General features: G+C 32.4%; 1 protein-coding gene across 1 annotated transcript in view; it reads right to left on the reverse strand.

Moving 5' to 3' along the window:
* PAWR (pro-apoptotic WT1 regulator) overlaps nt 1–22,286 on the reverse strand; it is a 166,018-nt gene that overhangs the window by 47,469 nt on the left and 96,263 nt on the right. The window contains exons 4-6 of the mRNA XM_011374734.2: nt 14,899–15,046; nt 13,017–13,121; nt 10,820–10,902 (exon numbers count right to left, since the gene is read on the reverse strand). Of these exons, the coding sequence (XP_011373036.1) occupies nt 10,820–10,902; nt 13,017–13,121; nt 14,899–15,046 (336 nt within the window). The remainder of the gene's footprint in view (nt 1–10,819; nt 10,903–13,016; nt 13,122–14,898; nt 15,047–22,286) is intronic.

The following is a 22,286-nucleotide window of genomic DNA, read 5'->3' on the forward strand; positions in this document are numbered from 1 at the left end:
TTGTAAAGCACACTGTACTTAGTTCCATTCCGCCTCAATTGCAGAGCTCAGAAGAAAAACACAGGAAGAAATTATTTAACTGTGGTTGACTAGGAATCTTATGAGCTATAGGAACACAGATACTTGGAAATCCATTATCAAATTAAGCTTGGAAACTGAATAATCACAAATATTTCAGATGATCAGAATGTACTAGAAAATGTGGAGCCCTGATCCCTCACTGAGGACTTACTAGAAATGGCCATTAAGGACATATTTTAGGGCAAAATTAAAATTCATGTAACAAATTAATGAAAATATGAATTTATATTTAAATCTCCAAACATTCCCAATTTCTCAAGGGGAATAAATGTCTTTTCCAAACATTAGACCTATCAATATGATTTTTATAACACAAACTATATAGCCCATGACATGTTTTGAGGCTACTGTCAAAAGATAAGTGAATTTCAATTCTCATCTTTTCAAAAGGTCCAAAGGACAGCTTGAGAAGCTACCAATCTCTAATCCTATGTCAACTCTTTTATTGGGCAGCAAAGAATAAAACAGCATAGGATAGGATTTGTCTTTTCATTTACTGCTATGTCCCTAGCACCTAGAATAGAGCCTAGTACAAAGTAGTATATATTTGTGAACCAACGCAAGTTGCAAAATGCAAGATTTCTACACGATAGCTAATTTGCACATTCTGGAAGAAAACAATGAATTATTTTTTTCTGGATGGATTGGCAGTGGAGGAAAGGTTTTTGCCAATATTAATTATCAGGTGACCCCCTAGGTGATGGCTGCCAGTAACTGGCTTTACTCTAACCACTGAAAGAACTCTTGGCGGTTCAGTCAGTCACAGGGCAACCTCACGACCTGCCTCTAGCCATCATCCAACACTCCTCCTTCTCCTCACAACCAGGACTGTTAAGAGCCCTGGACTGTCTCAGAACCAGCTGTGAAAAATAACCAATGAGCTGGCACCTTCACGTAGACCCTTCTGCAGATGTGACTAAGGATGAAGGTGTCTAGTTTCCATTAAAACCCATACTGTGAATTTATATCATATTTTGAAGAAGGGGGAAGGGACCACAATTTGGATACTTTTTTATTATGAATTTGGCTTAATTAACTTTATTACAGGAATTCTAATTTTTAACACTTTAAAGTGATTTAACTACTCAAAAAAAATCTTGACTTATAATCAATTTCCTGAGGTTCTCAACAGGCATGAATAGATTTAAATTTTCAAAAGAAATTCAAGATATCTAAGCTCTGCTGACAATTTGCACAGAAAACAAGGGAGAAAACAAATGAGAAATGACAAAGAAATAAGCAGATTTCTGTCATCTTAAAATTTTCCAGTGAAAGTACGAGTTGGAAATGTTTCAATGTCCTTAGAGCTTTTAAAGTTAAGAAGAACACTATTAATGCCCTCTGGTTTTTATAGCATCTGATAATTTGTCAAGGCTTTTTCTACCAAAAAAAAAAAAAAAAGTAGCTCTTGATTCCAAGTCCTAAAAAGAAAATGTACTGGATGAGACTGGAACACCTTATGCCAGAAAACAAGGAAGCTATTGATAATCAAAAGGGCACAAGAGCTAACTTGGAAGGTGTGTCCACTGGCCAAACCTGAGACGATCTGGACATAAAAAAATGACTGCAATAGATTAAAACAAATACAATACATAAAAATATACATAGCTTTGGAGGTTGCTTGGGCTCTGGCCCATTACTGTAAAATTGGTAAAGGGAAAGAATCAACATGATCTTATCTTTCTTATATTTTAGGGAAACCAAGTAATTGATGAAGAAAAGTTTCTCTTTAAAGAATTCCAACTACTAATGTAAGCAGAATTCAGTTTGCAATGAATACCTAATTATATGCTGGATCTGGGCAATAATTATCAATGTTTGTTAAAACTATTACATAAAATGCTGAGGGGGAACTTTAAAATAGTAATCAAGCCAATAGCATCTGAACCTCTTAATCAATCTGAACATTAAAAGTCAGAAAACCAGACACTATGCACCTTCTGATGTGATTCAGTTGGAAGTATATACCATCTATGAAATATTGAATCTAATAAAACCTCTATGTCTAATTAACAGTTTACAGAAAATAGGGGGTAGATGCAATCAAATCAAATACAAAATGTAGAAAATTTTAGAGAGCAAATAATCTAATTTCTTCCATTTGAAAAATGGCATAAAAATTAGGGGCGTGTGTGATTTATAGGTTAAAAAGACTTAAAAGAGACATATTAACCAAATGCAATGGATGGCTCTCACTTGGATCTTTATTTAAATAAACTAACATTAAGAAGACATTTTTGAGGTATCTGGGGGGAAGTTTGAGCAAAGTATTACATGATGTGGTAGCCATGAAAATGAGCCTTTCCAGTGTCATTTAATTGGATAGTTCCAGCTGCTGTGGTCTGAATCCACCATGGTGTCGAGGCCCTGCTTCCAACTGGCTGCTTCCTGCCAACAAAGGAGCAGAGCAAGAATACAAAGGCAAGCCCATTCCTGCAAGATGTAGGTCTACTTGGAGAACCAGCACCTTTACAGCCTTTTACAGCCTTGCTAAAACATTCTTTGAATTGCACTGTGGATTAAGACTTCCTGCTCAATTATCCTTCTTCCCTCTCTCCTTCATATCAGTCAGACCTGTACTGAGGTCTCCCAACCTCCCCTAGGCTCCTGCCCCATTTTCCCTCACAGGCGTTTTCTCTCAATAAATCTCTTGCAGGCTTGCCTCTTAGAACCTAAATGGATTAAGAAATTAGCATTAAATTTATTAAGTATTATAATAATGTGGTTATTATTTAAGTCCTTATTAGAGATATATACTCAAGTATTTACAGGTTAAATGACAGAATGGTTGAAATTTAATTTTAAAACATCCAAGCAAAACAAAAAAAATTTTTTTAAAGGGATGAGATTGGCAAGGTATGGATAATTATTTTCTCTGCTGTTGTATATATATGAAAATGTCCATAGTAAGTAAAAAAATACCTGACTAGTAATCCTAAAAACTGTCATGGTCATCAAAAACAAGTCTAAGAAACTGTTAACTCAAAAGAGCGTAAGGAACCATGACAACTGAATGTATCTTTAATTGTATTGTGGAACAAAGAAAGGACACGAGGGAAAAATCTGAATCCAGTATAGACGTAATAATCAATTGATATTCATTAATTGTGACAAATGCACCATACTAATGTAAGACATTAATAATAGGGGAAACTGGGCATGGGTTATTCAAGCTACCCTGTATGATCTTCTGTAATCTAAAACTTCTCTAAAGGTAGCTTATTTATTTCATCATAAGAAAAAAAATGATCCCAAACTGATTTAAAAAATACTTTTCTTCTTTACTCTGGAATGCAATATTGTCAATTTCTCCTCACTGAATTAGTTGGAAAATGTTACTGACTTTGAATTTAGAGTGAATTTTGAAGATTTAATCTCCATGGACCACCCTACAGAGTCCATACATGCAAAAAAACAACAAAAACAAAACTATAACTCTGAAGAAACGTACATTTATTTGTTTCAATAAAGTTTTAAAATTTCACAAAAATGCGTTATGGTTACCAAAAACCTTCAGGCAATAACAGAGATCAACTTTAACGAGAAACAAAGATTTAATTCCACAGTATCTTGGACTTTAAGAATCGGAGTTCCAGAGATAATATTAAAACAATTGGTTTATGTCAAACTGCCAATATCCATGCTGAAGCTTTTCCTGATACAATCTTTTTGCAATGTAAGCAATAATGAAACAAAATCACATTTTTTAACAAGTTCATGTTATATTATTTATACAACAGCCAAAAATAAAGACCAAGATCTTTGCTTAAAAACAGAAATGCATAATGCAAATTTGCAAGCTTTGACCTGCATCAGAATTACTCGAAAGGCTTGTTCAAACAGATTGCTGGGCCTCACCTCATTCAGGTGTTGGGTGGTGCCCAAGAATTTGTATTTCTAACCGGTTTCTAAGTGAAGCCAAATCTACTGGTATGGAGACCACATTCTGAGAACCACTGGCAAATATTTAGTAGTACAATGATCATGTCATAAAAGTATGTCATAGCATAAGGCGGAAAGCATTGCTTTGAAGATCTTGGGTAAATTACTCTTCCCAATCTGTACCTTACATAAGTTTTAAAGAATCAAATAAAAATATCTGAAGCACTTACCACAATGCCTGGCATATATGGCCACTGAATTATAATTATCAAATGTTTTTATGCCATACTAAATTAAGATTAAAGTTATGCTCCAATTGTTAACTGAGTCACTAAACTCAGCTGTACCTCTTCAGGTATACCGATCTTAAAAGTGTTACAAGAAGAGGCATTTTTAGGCCTCTCATGATCATCAATATGCTTTCTTAAATGTCCATTTATTCACCCCAATTTTCACTGATTTACTTTAAATAGTATAGCTAATATAGCTAATATGAAAATTACTGGCATAATTTTACTTTAGTGATGTCCTCCATTGTCCTGCATCATCCATACATGAAACTTTCAATCTGCTATGGAAGGCTAAAAATTTTCCAACTTTTCTTAATACTGTATCAAATGAATGTATTCTTACCAAAAGTGATTTGCAGGTTCTTCAAATGGGATTTTCTGTGCCTTTGACAACTTTGTTTATACTTTTGTACAACAAGAATTAAAGAAATCAGATACCTTTCTACTAATTTTTCTTAATTTGCTCCTATAAAACTAAAATGCTCACTGATGACATCATCAATCTTTGTTTAATCACAGTAAATAGTTCCCATTTTAAAGGAATACAAGTATTTCCCTAAAGACTGTAAATTTCACGTTCCATGTTATACTAAACAGAGATAGCAACTAACCATATATGAGTTAAGACTATAATTTATACTGAATAATTCTGCACACTTTAATGTGAAAAACATATACAGCAGTCAAAACTCTTATTTTGTTTTTCACATCTATAAAGTCGAAGTCCAATCTACTTTTCCTAACTGGCTCATCTTAACTTTTTTTATATTGCTTAACTATCTCACACGAAAAAGAGAGCTTTTTCTTTTATTAAACACATCTTTATTAAGTCACAGAATTTTTTTGAGAGAGAAAAACTGTGCATTTGGTCCAGTATTAAGAGGAAAGCTTTGTTTTCTAGCTTCCTTTCTAATCTTATCTGGTTAAACAGCAAAGTAAAATGGAATATAAGATATTATATCTTTTTATCTATCTTTTTAACATGAAGGTCCAACATTACATAAATTCTTTCCAGTAGGTTGACCAGGAATAAAATGTAACCTCTTATAGAGGTGAAGAGAAACTAGAGCCATGAGATTAAGAAAATATGTGGGTTTTACAGCTACTGATAGAATTGTGTGCACAGAGTGAACTGAGAATAAGAAAAAAAGAGATTTGATGAAGTCTTAAGACAACTGGCTCCAGTTTCAAGAGACCTTGCATATTTTTTCAGTAGGCTTGCTCCAATAATGGAGTATGTTCTTAAATAAGGACTTGAGACATTATCTAAATAGTCTGACTGAAGGATGCTTATTCACTTGTTAGACATGTATGACATTACTGGAAAGATTAATTTAGAGTTCTAGAAGTAAAGAAGACTGATTAGCTTGCGCAGGTGTATGAAGAATGACACATTAGCAAAAGGTTATGTAAACCATTTACTAAAAAAAACAAAGATTGGAGTTTTACATTCCCAGACCCCTACTTATCTTTTTCAAACTATGAAGGACCTGAAATTCTTTGAACACCATCAGATTTGGTTGATAGGTTATAATTTTGAATTAAGAAATTACTCGTATACTTTTAAAACAAAGAGACAATTAAAATTTTCAGTCAGGATGAACATATGCACATCTATCGTTAATTCAAGAAGCCTCACCATTAATATATTCAGGTTTGCTCAACTCTATTTTTGTTTTTTAAACCATTATCTCTTCTAAAATAATATACTAAAGATTTTAAAGTACTACACACTTTCAATAAGAGGCACATAAGTTAATTAGAATATTAGCATTATCCTTTAACTTCAAAAGTAAATCTCATGGTCAAGATTTTACTAATAGTACAGGAAGGAAATAATTAAACAGTGTTAAAAATAAATGAAAATTTACTTTTTACCGAATATTATTTTACATGCAAAGTATATTAAAAGTGAATCAAGTTTACTAATCCACAATGAAAACCTATACAATGGGAAATAGGAAAGCTGTCTACACAATACTAATGTGATCAATAAATTATCCAGATGTTTTTCTACAAATATTTAGATTACCTGAATTAACTGATTTTTTCAACAGTATATTTTAGCTTTCATGTGATCTTGGCTGGAAGCAGCAGCTGATACTTAAATTTAGAAGGAAAAAATAATAAGCCCTGAATTAGCATAGCCAAATCTTTTGAGAAACAAGTTCACCAATAAAATATATATATATTAGGTACCCAGAGAGGAAACAAAACAAAATAAACAAAACAGGTACGTAATACATGTCCATCAAGTGATCATCACTAATATTCTTATCATCAAAGTGACTGCCCATATGTGAACTGTTTAGACTTAAATAACTAAAATAAACCAGTAATCAATAGTATATAAAAACTAAGAAAATCACATCAACAGTTTGGTGTATCTGATATACATTGAATTCTTTTTGCTTCATTACTGCTATAAATTCCTTTAAAATGTTTTTATAATTTGTAATTAAAAGAAATATGGTAAGATATTTCCCAATATGCACTAAATCTTTCACGCTACCATTCAGTAAATAGTGCAGCAAATTAAATGGTACCACCTATTAACTAGACCTAAAAGTCAGTGACTGAATAATACAAAAAGAAAAAAAATACTTTTGAATGAATTATTCAGATTAAACCAGTTAATGCTACTTAAAATTGCACTTTGTACTACTGATTCACACTACATAGATTGTACACTGCTAGAAGAAAGGGCTGGCCCATGTCCATTGTTTTAAAACTTCTGTAATATCTATAATTATATACTCAATTGACTAATAAATATTGCTAAAAGAACAGGTATGAAAATTTAATGTAACCCTCTCATCCATATTGCTCTCCTATACTCACATAATTATTTTGAGAACAGGAATGTGACTTTAATATGCTATGAGATTCTAGCTGAGTAAAATAAAAAAAATGTGGGCTCAGGATGTCTTGGGTAATGGTTGAAGTCTTTACACTGAGAATGAAACAACCAACTTCTACACTGGGAAACTTATCAGCAGAGGGAAGTGCCTTTGTTGAGGCACCTGATATGCAAAATGTTCATTGTCTATCAGTATGCTTTCAGTTTAATAGAATGACAAAAGAAAAGTGCTCCTACTTCTAGCGTAAGTAATATAAACTGGAATCCTAGTTGATGGGATGTCCTTTATGAGGGCATGCATAGTTGCAATGCAAAAGTTTATTGTTACATATTAGAAATGGTTCAAATAATAACAGAATGTTCAGCACTGACTATAACATATTTTAAAGTTCAGATTCCTAAATGCTAGTTCTTTCCACTCACTTAATCTGGTGTATTTGGTTTCTTATAAAATGAAAATATATGCCTGAATCTTGTAAGAGATTATTAACAAAAGCATGAATAGTTATTAAGTGCCAATAATGCATGGAATTTACTAGGCACTGACTCGAGATCATAACACTACAAAAAGATGAAAGATGACTAGCAATGGACATGTGAAATATTGTCTAGGACATCAAATCAATGATCAAACCCAAGGTCTTTTCTATTTTGTCTTACAGTATTGAACATACGGACACATCTAATACACTGACTCACATTATATTCAACCAAGTATTAGTGGATGCAAAATCTTACATTTTAATTTCTAATTATAAAAATCCAGATTAATCCAGAAAACATAAAAACTGTAATTGAGGTAGGTTTTTGACCTTAAGAATACATTGCTTCTACCACAATTAAAAAGTTATTAACAAAATACATTGTTTCATAGATCTGCCCGTAATTTAATTTTACTTAATTTTCTATCTTTTAAACTACTTCAACAAGTGTGACATTGCTAATCTACTACATTTAGTAAATTCTTTTAGAAATACACACTCTGAAGCCTTCCTTTTCCTCTCCAAAGGTAACTGTAGTACAATAAAATAACAATTCTAGAAAAATGAAATAGAGATTACTTCAGTAATTCACAAGTTAATGCAGGTCAGAAATCAGGGAGGTAAGTCGTGCATTTTAAAGTTAATAACCTGATTGTTTTGAAAATAATATCATAAACACATTAGAACTTTGGATACACTTTATTATGCCACAAATTTCCAGGAAATATAAGAAATATTATTTGCGAATGGGACTAATAATTTTACGAATACTAGTACTTTGCTGACAATAGCCAAGTTTTCTAAGGTAGTGCATATACATTTAAGTTACCTTTTAAAAATATCATTTTTTAATAAATTTTAAAGGGATATTATAGCAATCCTATTTTATTTAATATTCAGTGTAAAACTGTATATGTGACAAAAATATGTATTTAAGGATGGAAGAACTGCATGTGAAAGCTTTGCCTAAGCTGTCAGGCGCTGTATTTGCACTTGGTACCATTATGTAAAAGATCACTGTTGGAAATGTTCCTGATAAACTAAAGGCAAGAAAAACATTTAAAACAGCTAAGTCTTTAAAAACTAGTCTTTAAAAGTATTAATAACTAGAATGATTCTAAAAAAGGAAATGGAATATTCCTTTACTTACATATGGAATAGAAAATTCAAAACACTTTTTTTTTTTTAATAAAAAACCAATACACTAATTTATTTTAAGGCTGGATACTGACAGCATTTTCACAATATCCAAAGTATAGATGGGAAACTAGGCAATACCAGTATTTCTGCCACATACCTAAGAATAACTAAAGGGAGATGAGTACCTCACAGCCAAAGGCGGTGACTGAACCTGGCAAACCACTTTGACATGTGGGTAGTGGATCACCGTTCCCATGCTGAGTAATAGTGTCAAAAAGGATGCCTTTATGCTGTCATTCTGCAAATTTGTCAAGTTTGGTAATCTAACACTGAACTTTTTGGTAAATGTGTATACGTGTGTGTGTGTGTGTCTCCTCAGAGACCAAGTTAATTATTAAATAAACTAAAAGGGGGGAAAAACACTGGTAGCTAAAATTACGTTAATTCCAGAGTCTACAATGAAAAGTACAGAAGGAAAGAGGCAACAGTAACTGTTTCCAAACCTAGGTTATAATTAGTATCATCAGGTGGTGAGCTTTAACAATTTGTCCAGGGTCTCAACCTAAACCTATCTAGACACTATAGCCAGGAAATTCTTTTTTTTTAAGCAACCCAGGTGATTCTCAGATCGGCTAAAGTTGAAACCTCTAAAGTAGAAAGTGGTGAGAGGGGTGGGGAGCAATCTAGATAATCGCAGAGAGTTTCAGAATTCAACATCTGATTTTTATCATTTATTCTCCATTTTTTCCAATTGTCTCACCTTCCTTATTTTTCTAATAGTGAGTAATGAAGGGGCTTGGCAAGTGAAGGAAAAATAAACAGTGAGGTTCCCCAAACGGATTACTATGCTATGTTCAAGCCACTTTCGCACATTAATTGGATAAAAGCATATCAGTATATCGTTTGAGATTTAACTATAAGGCCGACATTTTTTAATGTTAATGTATTTTAAAGGAGGGAGTTTACCTACTCAACATGACACATAATATAAAACAATTCTAAACACTACTGATAGTTAACAGAAAAAGAAAATTTGTATAATTCTTCAAAATAACTGTGTTTTTAAAAATCCAATGTTAGGAAGAAAATCCCTTAAATTTGAGGTAGGGCAATAATTCTGTCATATGAGAACAACAGTGTCAGTTGTTAGGAATTAGGAATTATGCAAAGTATTTCAGCACTATTTGTTTTGTACTCTTTTGTAATGTAAGTATAAATGTTTTAAGTTGGATAAATATTTTGGTTTTTATTTTAATGCATAATTAAAAATATGAATTTTTTTCTTATACACTGAAATTGTATACATTCTCAAGGCTTGATGAATAAACAACATTTTAAATATCCCATGTTCACTTATACACCTTGGACTAATTAAAAAAAAGTAGTACCTACATAAGAAGTTTTACATTAAAATTACAACTGTATGTTTTTAAGAAGTTAAAGTGATTTAAAATTTTTTTCAATATTCAAATACAAAATAGTACAGTTTAATTTACTATAGCACAATTCAAGTATTCTCTTAAATTTTAGTTAGCCAACTAGCACATGATATAAGTGACTTTTTATAATAGCTTTCCTTTTTAAAGATGACCTTATACAAAATAGCGTGACTCTATATTACTCTAAATTGCTTAGAATGAATTGAAAGAACAAATGACAGTAGACAAAGACTTTTATGAGTAAATCATCAACACATAAAAGGTTACACACATCAGGTAACTCTCCAAAAGTATTTGAATTCATGTAAACAAAGACTATGTATATTCCTTTAGGGAGAAAATGCACTACCATAGATAAAATATATTCAAATAGTTGTGACTTTAAACCATATATTATCTGAATACCACACAAAACCAAAAGAGGCATAACCTATCATTTTAACAGCTGGAAGATGTTATTTGTGAAAAGGTACTTTTTTAAAATATGAAAAAGAAATATTTTGAAAATAAACATCCACTGTTTTCTAGAAATAAATATACATATTTAATGCACTGCAGCATAGGAATATTGTCCTAGCATTAGCCATAACATTCAATCAGTAGTTTTAAAATATTTTTTTCCACACTGAGCCTTGAATCTTCTACCTTGTTAGCTGCCCAACAACTTTCAAAAGAGTTTTATTCTCCTGCTTTAGTTGTTCATTTTCATCTTCTATGTCATCTAGGTCCTTAAGGAAACAAACACAAAAAAAGTGAGTTTTTAAAATACTTTAAAATATTTTGGAGATGATTAAAAACACTTCAAAAATACACATTTGAAGAAAATTCATACAAGCAATTAATCTGGAAATGAGAGCAAGTTGTGAAGACAACTTTAGATGGAATATGTCCCACTTAAAGGGAGCATCCACTACTCGACTTCGCATTGTTATCATAATATGAGCCAAATCTTGCCAGATCTTTCAGTTTTTCAAGAAGCCAGAAATCAAATTTCTTTAATTATGAATCTTCCAATTTTTAATCATTATAAATAACTTAATTTTTATTTAAAAACAAATCCTCCTTTCCCCAAAACTGAGAGCTGAACAAAATATATAGGCGGATTCAGGGCCTTGGATTGCGACCATGTGTCAAATTATGCATCAAAAAGACCCAGGTATTAAGTTCTGAATAAACTCCTACCACCTTGTATGATTTTTTATAAGTCTGTATATATTGTGGGGTAAGAAGCAGAGGAGATGATAGAACTGAGGCATACAGAAAAAAGATCTGGGGTATACAAAATTGATCTGGTTCAATTTATATGTTAAGCTTCTCTATGACATTTTGTTTGAGGAAAACGTTTTAGAGCTTAAAAAAAATACTGAAAGCCACTAAACTAGGTAATCACCCTCTGGCTTTAAAGTTATGTGATTCTAGCTCTATGTTCCCTATACTAATCCCAGTGCCATACATACAACCATTTGGTAAATACAAAGACAATGTTTTAGTTAGAAGAAACATTATAAGGCAGACTATTTACTGGTGGTTGGAAAAGCAGACATTTACAGATGTATCCTCACAATTTAAAATACCAAAACTTGGAGCAAGTGTGCTTTGGGATAGCAGCGTTCTGATAAGTTTAGTATACTGTCTTTAGACAATTATGTAAATGACTTAAAAATGTACAAAAACAGAATCTGCATTTACTCACAAACTAAATGAATGACACTGAAAAACTAATCTGTTGAAACAACAATAAAGATGCAAGATTCCTAAAATTACTACAACTGAGACTTACCTAAGATTTAGAATTAAATGATAAAATACATTCATATATCATTGCTAGAATATAAGCTCTGTAAGCACAGGTGATTTATTATTCTCTTTAATACATACAGTATTAAAGGCAGTGCTAATACATCATCGACATCAAAAATATTTGCAGATTTTACTGTATTAGTCCAGAACCAATAGAGAATACCTATGTTCTGAACCAAGATGAAAGGCAGTGTCCAAGAATGGAAGAGCTTACTTAGAATTAGGATTCTCAAATACCTGAGGTCAAATACTGGCTCAGCTGATTACTGTGTCATTACTATGTATGACTTTGAGCAAGTTAAACACTGAGTTTCAGTGTCCTCATCTATAACTTGCAGTTAATGCCTCAGAGCTTTATTATTCTGCACATAATGAAGCCTCTCTATTTTCTCTTCTTCCATAATTAATATTGGACTAAGAATCTATTCCTTTTTTTTTTCCTGAATTTCCTCTATCTTATCTAAAGTCTTATAAAAATCAAAACTATGGAATCTTTTCTCATCACAAGTACCTAAGTATGGTCTAGCATTAATACCTGATTCTTAAGCAGAAAGTAAATTTTAGAGCTAAAAGCAAACAAGAGCTACAAATAATCGTAAGAGAGACTTTGAGGTAAGTCTAAAGCTAAAGCTGGCGGTGCATACATATAATTGAAGAAGAAAATATGGTGAAAATACACACAAAGACATCTGGAGTTTCCTACAGCAAGAAAGTAGCAACTGTAGTTCTTCACTGAGGCAACTCTTTGCGAATGACCATTCATGTGTGGAGGTGGCCAAACTGCACCTCCAGACTCTAACAAAACACAGAACAAATCCATTCTTCAGTCCATCCCCAAAAGAATATTAAGTGAATACAATCATTAACTGGCCAGAGGAAATCAGTTTACAGAATGAGATGATGGTTCTTACTACCACAAATTACTATCTCATTTACAAAATGAACTCAATAATGAAATTAAATAATTCCTTCACCTTTATGTATTTTCATCCAATTGCCAGAAAAAAAGGAAACCGTGAAACTGAAATGTGTAAATACTCACTCTATTTAACAAATCGATTTCTTCTTTCAGTTTCCCGATCATTTCCTCTTTATCTTGCATTAGTCTCACAAGTCTTAAGTTTTCTTGCCTTTCTCTTAATACTTCCTGGTAGATATAATTACAAAGTTTATTAACTGGAAAGTAATTGGTTGTTTATAGTCTTAAGTGGTATACATTAATTTGTAAATTAGAGCAAGTTCTGAGAACAATTTTAGATGGATATGTCCCACCTGAAGAGAGGATCTACTACTAAACTTCTCATTGTTACCATGATAACATGAAGTGCTTTAGATATATGAAGATTTCCACTGAATTTCTCATGTGACTTGATGTGGAAAGGAGGAACCCATCCCAGCAAAAAAATCCACAAAAAAACAAGAATGAGAGGAATACAGGAGTTGTAAGGTATGTTTCTGATTAAATCTTTACACAAGTGTTTAACAAATACTAATATTCAATGCCTTACCCTCTTTAGTTTATCACCACCATTAGTAATGAAATATTTAATAGATAATATCATATTAGAGAAAATTCAATTTTTTATTAAAAATACAAAGTTTAAGGAAGTCACTTTGTTGTACACCTGAAACTAATATAATATAGAATGTCAACTTTAATTTTAAAAAAATTAATTTTCAAAATAAATTTTTTAAAGAAGAGGAAATGGCTCTATGGAAAATTCTAAACAAATGATCTTCAATTTTACTTCTGGCTCTGCTAGTTAACTGACAATGAATAAAATGAAGGAAATGAATTAAATTACTGGATTTTAAGCTTTTTTTAAAAAAACTATGCAATACTTATTTCAAAAAATATCTTATTTAGAATTTAGAGCCTTAGGCTGGGTCAGCCACCTTGGGGTCAAAAGAGAAGCAGAACTAAAAAAAGTACTGCCCAGAATTTTGCTTCTTTCCTACTAACCCTCACAGAAAGCAGCCAGCTGGACTCCCTAAACCAACTGCTGCCAACTACTAGCAAGTCAATCCGAACTCTTATGGAACTTTAAAAGCCTCTGAGGAATACCCTGGAAACCTACTGAACTATATATTGCTTAAAGTTTTTAATTTATACCCATAGAAACTAGTATGAAACATCAAATATGAACTAAAAATAATCACAGTGTTATAAAAAGACACAACTTTTAAAATTAAATCTCTACTGAAAACAATCTTTTTATCACAGGAAATGATTTTAATTCAGCAAAACAACACATATTTTCAATAATCAGAAATTCAGTACCATTATCAATTTGAGAGGCTGAATGTCTACAGATCAAACCTGAGACCCTATGGTAAATAAATTTATGCCAATATTCATTTGAGTTGTTCTCAAAGATACCACTAAAAAAGATCACTCTTAAAATTGTTTCAAAAACAAAAGATGGTTCTAGGCTTTAATTCAGAGCCCAAAAGAAAGCCTACAAATGACCATCTCTACAGATAATACAATAAACACACAGTAGTACGTACTGTCAGCACAGACTTCTAACCACTTCAAAAGCAAACACTATTTTTAATACATTAGAGATAACACTTGGCAGAATAGGAGTATCCATTAAATTAAGGAATACAATTATTAGCTCCATTTTTAAAAGTTTTAACATCAACAGAGCTGGAAAATACTAAGGGAATCAGAAAATGTCTAGCTTATCATAACGCACCTAAAAAACTTAAGAGAGTGATTTGAAGCTAATATTTGACTATATATGGAGATGTCAATTAATACTAATGATATCTTCAATTACTGACCTCATTCTTTTCCTTTTTTGGCACTGTCTCTCCTCTACACATTTCAATTTATTTTCTCTCTCTGCTATGAAAGTAAAAATGGAATCCAAACGATATATTAATTTTATGAACCTTAAATAATTTATAATTCATACCTTTTCAAGATCTTCAATTTTCTTTTCCAATGTGCTACTTGAGACCAAATTACCTGAAGCATTTGCATCCCTGTTATATCTGCTGAACCCACTTCTATCTGTTCGGGGATATCTACTCGCGACATCTTCTTCAGAGGTGGTGGTTGTGCTATGGAAATAAAAATATATATTTTATAAAACTATCCAACAGGACTACCTACATAAATAAAGCAATTATTGACCGACATAAAGGGAGAGATCGGCAGTAATATACTCTCATAGGAGACTTGTAACGCCCCATTCACACCAATGGACATATCTTCCAGACAGAAAATCAACAAGTAAACAGCAATCAACAAGTAAAAACCAACCAGAAAACGACTCATTATATCAGTGTATTTAAATGATATCTTCAGAGCCTTTCACCGCAGAGAAGCAGAATACACATTCCTCTCAAGTGTGTATGGAACATTTTCCAGGATAGACCACATGCTAGGCCAGAAAACAAATCTCAATAAATTTAAGAAAACTGAAATCATATCAAGTGTTTTCTCTGACTACAATTGTATGAAACTAGAAATCAACTCCCCCTCCTTAAAAAAAAAAAAAAAAAAACAAACCTGGAAAATATACAAACACATGGAGGCTAAACAACATGCTACTAAACAATGAATAGGTTAACAATGAGCTCAAGGAAGAAATCGAAAGATACATAGAGACAAATGAAAATGAAAATACAATGACTCAAAATCTACGGGACAGAGAGAAAGCAGTCCTAAGAGATATTCATAGCAGTACAGGCCTACCTCAAGAGACAAGAAAAATCTAAACAATCTAAACTTACACCTAAAAGACCTAGAAAAAGAGCAGCAAACAAAATTCAAAGTAAAAAGAAGGACATAATAAAGAGCAGAGCGATAATGAAACAATCTAGAAAAATACCAAACATCAATGAAACCGAGAGCTGTTTCTTTGAAAGGATAAACAAAATTGATAATTCTTTAAGCAGACTCATCAAGAAAAAAAGAGAGAGGACCCAAATAAATAAAACCAAAAACGAAAACTACGGACCCCAAAGAAATAGAAAGGATTATTATAAGAAAATACAAGCAATCATATGCCAACAAATTGGACAATCTGGAAGAAATGGATACATTCCTAGAAACATACAATCTCCCAAGACTGAGTCAAGAAGAAACAGAAAATCTGAAACGACAGATTATCACTGATAGAATCAGTAATCAAAAACCTCCCTCAAACTAAAAGTCCTGGACCAGATGGCTTCACAGGTGAATTTTACCACTCAAAGAATTAACATCTATTCTTCTCAAACTATTCCAAAAAATTCCAGAGGAGGAAAGGCTCCCTGACTCTTTTACCAGGCCATTACCCTGATTCCAAAACCAAAAAAAGGCAGTACAAAAAAAGTAAACTATAGGCCAATATCCCTGATAAATACTGATGCAAAACACCTCAACAAAATATTAGCAAACCAAATTCAGCAATATATTAAAAATACCATATACCATAATTGAGTTGGATTTATCCCTAGGATGCAAAGTTGGTTTAAAATCCAGAAGTCAATTAATGTGATACACCACATTAACAAATTGGAAGATAAAAATCATATGATTATATCAATAGATGCAGAAAATGCATTCGACAAAATCCAGCATCCATTTCTGACAAAAACTCTCAGCAAAGTGAGAATAGAGGGAACATATCTCAACATAATAAAGGCCATACATGACAAACCCACAGCTGACATCATACTCAATGGGGAAAAGTTAAAAGCATTTTCCTTAAGATCAGGAGCAAGACAAAGATGCCCACTTTCACTGCTTCTATTCAAATTAGTATTGGAAGTGCCAGCTACAGCAATCAGACAAGAAAGAGAAATAAAAGGCATCAAAATGTGAAAGGATAAAGTAAAACTGTCATTATCTGCAGATGACATGATACTATAGAGAACCCTAAGGATTCCACCAAAAAAACTGTTAGAACTGATAAATGAATTCAGTAAAGTAGCAGGATACAAAATTAATATTCAGAAGTTGGTTAAATTTTTATACACCAGTGATGAACTATCAGAAAAATTAAGAAAATAACATTTATAATTGCATCAAAAACAATAAAATATCTAGGAATCAAATTAACCAAGGAGATAAAAGACCTGTTCTCGGAAAATTGTAAGTCATTGAAGAAAATACAAATAAATGAAAGCACACACCTGTGCTCATGGGCAGAAAGAAATATTACCCAAAGCAATCCATAGATTCGATGCAATCCCTATCAAAATATCAATGGCATTTTTCAGAGAACCAGAATAATTCAAAAATTTGTGTGGAAACATAAAAGAACAAAGTTGGAGGTATCATACTACCACTATCAAACTATAGTACAAGGCTATAGTAATCCCTATACGATCAATTAATCTATGACAAAGGAAGAAAGAAGATGCAATGGGGTAAACAGAGTCTCTTCAACAAATGGTATTGGGAAAACTAGACAGATACATGCAAAAAAATGAAACTGGACCACCTTCCATATACAAAAATATACAAGAATATACACCATATACAAGAATAAACTCCATTTTGAGTTTATTATTCTTGTATAAACTACATTTTGAGTTTATTCTTGTATATTCTTGTAACTCAGCCTGTCAGATTTGCTATTATCAATAAATCAAAAAAGAACAAGTGTTGGTGAGGATGTGAAGGGAACCCTTGTACACTGTTGGTGGGACTGTAAACTGGTATAGCCACTGTGGAAAACAGTCTGAAGGTTCCTCAAAAAATTAAAAATAGAATTATCTTTTGGCCCAGAAACTGTAATTCTGGGTATTTATCCAAAGAAAATCAAAACACTAGTTTGTAAAAATCTATGCACCATTGAGTTCACAGCAGCACTATTCACAATAGTCAAGATATAGAAGCAATCTAAGTACCCGTTAATAGACAACTGGATAAAGAAATTATGCAATATATATACAACAGAATATTAATCAGCCATAAAAAGAATAAAATCTTACCATATGCAATGACATGGATGGACCTAGATGGTATTATGCTGAGTGAAATAAGTCAGAGAGAGAAAGATAAATACTATATGATTTCTCTTCTATGAAAACAGACTCACAGATATAGAGAACAAACTGGTGATAGCCAGAGGGGAGATGGGTTGGGGGGCTAGGTGAAAAAGGTGAAGGGATGAAGAAGTACAAATTAGTAGCTACAAACAGTCACAGGATGTTGAGTACAGCAATGGGAACATAGTCAATTATTACTGTAATGGCTGTATGTAGTGCCAGATCGGTACGAGAGTAAGCGAGGGGATCATTTTATAAATTATATAAAGTGTCTAACCATTATACTGTATACCTGAAACTAATATAAAATAAATTTTTTTTAAAAACCTAATATACTCAGCAAGAAGAATGCCAAGAGTATTTTCTATTCACCAAAATTACCATTCCCCTGAGGACATATGGTTATCATAGCCAATTTATTTATAACTATAGAAGTTAATCCTTATTCTAACACAATGAAAATTTTTTCATTCAACACAATGAAAAACACTCATTAATTCTTCTAACCAGTATCTACTGAGTAGCTGCCAAGTACTAGACCCTGTTCTGGGTACTGAAGATTTAACAGCAAATACAGACATGGACTCTGCTCTTCATAGAGATTTCAGTTTAACAAAGAATATAACCAATTATAATAAACAAGACGACCATCAGGATAAGTTAAGTGTAGAGTACCAAGAAAACTATGATAGTGACCTAATGCAGACCATAGTAAAGATCCATTTTTTTTTTTAATTTTAATCCATTATGGAACAATACTTTTGTAAGATCAAATATAAAAAAACTATTAGAAAAATAAATGTAAAAAAGGCATATAAAACACAAATCCAAATTAGACTCAGACCCATGCAATTATATTTCAGAAATATAATTAGAATAAACAGGAAAAAAAGAATTATGTAAAACTCCATGTTTTTCACTGGAAGTATGTATATAGCCAATAATTATAGAAAATGGCTGTCACACTAGAGTAAGTCATCTGAAGGCTTAACCAGACTGGAGAATTTGCCTTTAAAATCACTCACATGGCTGATGGCAAAGGCCTCAGTTTCTCACTGGCTGCTGGCCAGAAGCCTCAATTCCTCAGTACGTGGGCCTCTCTGCTGAGCTCTTCACCATATGGCAGCTGGCTTCCAGAGACAAAATGACAGCAACCAAGATAGCCACTGCAGTATCTGTTCTGCCCTAATCTCCAAAGTGACATATTATACATTAACCTGTGTTGCAATGTAAGGGGATTACACAAGGTGTAAATATCAGGAAAGAGGGCTTCCTAGAGGCTCTCTTGGAGACTGGCTACCACACTTGTCAGCTGACCTAAACTAGTCTGGACTGCTAATAACGCTGCTCTTTAGGGATAAGATTCCCTGAACTATATGTTTTTTTTTTTTAAATAGCGCTCATAACAGAGAAACTAGTTTCAGTATGCTGACAGATGTATGCTGACAAGAATAGAAGAGATTCTAAAGCAATTTCAGCAACCTCGGGATATTCATTTTTAACTTCTACCCAAAATGCAGAAAACATTTTTTAAAATTTGTCTTCAATCCTTTATTAGTAGCCAGTTCCAATCATTTATCCATTGAAGTTATAGTTAAATCTAAAATAACTTGATGAAAATAAGTAGATACCTGATCTATTAATTTCCTATGCATGGGTTTTCTTTTTATTGAAAATTCAAAATATGTCTTATCAAATGTGTAATACTTTACAAATGCACAATGCTAAAATAATTACCAACTTCACTGATAATTGTTACCATATTGTGGAACCCAGCATACCAACAGTAGTTTTCCCCTCGAAATTCTAACATTTCTGTCCTTTGATCGTATATAACGATGAAAACATTTGACATTCCTTTTTTGCGTGAAAGACTAAGATCATCTAGGGGGGGAAAAAAATGAAGCTATCAGAGAAATAAGTCTAATTCACGTGTTTAAATAGCCAGGGACCAAATTGGCTTCTTAGTTTGCAAAAACACTAAGAGTTCATCCAAGTTCAAATACTTTTGTCTGAAAATTTTTCATCAAAAATTACTGTATACCTCAGCATATAACAGTTGATTGGTTCAGCTTCCAAATTATCATTTACTTTTTTTAAATCTCAAATTTAAGGCATTAATATTTAAGTAATTCACACTTTTAGTGAACCACAAATTAACAGTGGTTAATTTAGCTGATACACCAAGAATACTGTTTAGTTTGGCGGATATAGCAAGACTTTCTCAATAAGCGTGACATTAATTTACACTCTGGCACAAGTTCTAGCACAGTTTTCCTGTCACTGTCTCTATATAATAAGAACATACTCCTACAAAAGAAAGCAAAACTCCAAACCACCTTGGTTGATTTGTTCATCCCTCAAAGTTTCAAATACTTCAGAGCAAGCTGTTTTGTCAGCAAGGAAGTTAAAATTCTTCCCTCACATTACTGTCATGTCAGCAAAATCAATATGTTCATCAAATTTTAAGAAAAATTCCTTTGCTATCTTATTTGCTTAAGAACTGGTTTTCTGCATCACTGTTTCTAAATATATCAAGCTATGGTGCTGCTGGAAAGTATTACATGAACTACCTTCTTGGTACAGATTCCTCCAACATCTCCAAGCAAACACCTTTATCTTGTCATTTGTGTGTAGTTTTTAAATGTTAGCAACCTGAAGTGAGACTTTAAAAGAAATTCAAAGCACTAATGATTACATATGAAATCCTGAAGACCTCCTTCTGTCAACTTAATTGTAATATTCTTTATTCCAAACAATGCATGTGTGGTGTGAACATATTTATGTCATGCCTATTATAAATGCCACAGAACAAGAGTAATTAAATTTGACAAAAGATTTTTAAAGTAAATAAATCTTTACATTTTCATCAGTTCTTACACATTTTGGGTTACAAATGACTAATATAAAAATAACACATGTACAGCAAAATACACACTCTTCTCAAGCTCACATGGTATATTCACCAAGAGAGACCATACTCTGGGTCATAAAACACACCTTCACAAATTTAAAAGAATAGAAACCATACAATGTCTGCTCTCAGACCATAAGAGGATTAAACTAGAAACCAGTTACACAAAGATAACTGGAAAATCTTAAAAACACATGGATATTTGAAAACACACTATTAAATTACATGTGGAGCAAAGAAAACATCTCAAGAGAAATTTTAAAATATTCTGAACTAAATGAAAATGAACCCACAACTTAAAATTTGTGAAATGCAGTAAAAGCAGTGCTTAGAGGAAAATTTACAGCACTGAATGCATATATTAGAAGTTTCTACCTTAAGAAACTAAAAAGAGCAAATTAAATCCAAAATAAGCAGAAGAAAATGAAATAATAATAATTAGAGCAGAAATCAATAAAATTGAAAACAACAAACCAATACAGAAAATCGATGAAACCAAAAGCTATTTCCTTTAAATAAAGTCAGTAAGTCTCTAGCCTGGATAAGAAAAAGAGAAGACACAGATTTCAACTACGTGACATAGTATGGAGAGAGAAGAAAGATCAATAGTTGCCAGGGGTTGGGGGAGAGATAATAGGGCTAGGAATGAATAGTTGGAGCATAGGGGATTCTTAGAGTAGTGAAACTACTTTGTAAGATTATCATAATGATGGATACATGTCATTATACATTTGTCCAAATTCAGAGAATGTACTGTAATGTAAACTACAGAGTTTGGGTGATTTATGATGCGACAATGTAAGTTCATCAGGTTTAACAAATGTACCTTTCTGTTGGGACAGTTGGGACATTTCTAACAGGGGAGGCTATGTGGTTGCTGGGGTATAATGGAAATTTCCACACTTTTCCCTCAATTTTTCTTTGAACCTTAAACTGCCCTAAAAAATTAAATAAATCACACATGCACCATGACACTTGAACTAGTCAGATATCCTGTTCAGAAAGGAGTCCACTGATCATGTACTTGGATGTGACAATGACAATGTCAAAACGCAATTCAAGCTAATTATTTACTCTCAAGTTCTGTTCCTATCTAGTCATGGACTGGTAACAAACAGTTCAAAGACTACACTCTGAGAGGTAGATATGCTAGATAATGTTTAACTCAAACTTAAAAGAGGAATAAGAATGTGCAAATATCGAACAAGGAACAATGCGTAGCTCTTCTGAAAAACAGAAAAGTCCAATATAACTAAAACATGAAATGTAAACACAGAAGTGCTAAGATATGACACTGAAAAAGAAAGAAGGAACCCTGAAAGCTATTTAATAAAAGAATTTAAATTTATGCTCTCCAAATTTTATTCATTACGTATCCATGCTGGTATGTTTATTTACCTAAAG

The sequence above is a fragment of the Pteropus vampyrus genome, unplaced genomic scaffold (genome assembly GCF_000151845.1).
Source record: "Pteropus vampyrus isolate Shadow unplaced genomic scaffold, Pvam_2.0 Scaffold9, whole genome shotgun sequence".
Lineage (NCBI taxonomy): Eukaryota > Metazoa > Chordata > Mammalia > Chiroptera > Pteropodidae > Pteropus > Pteropus vampyrus.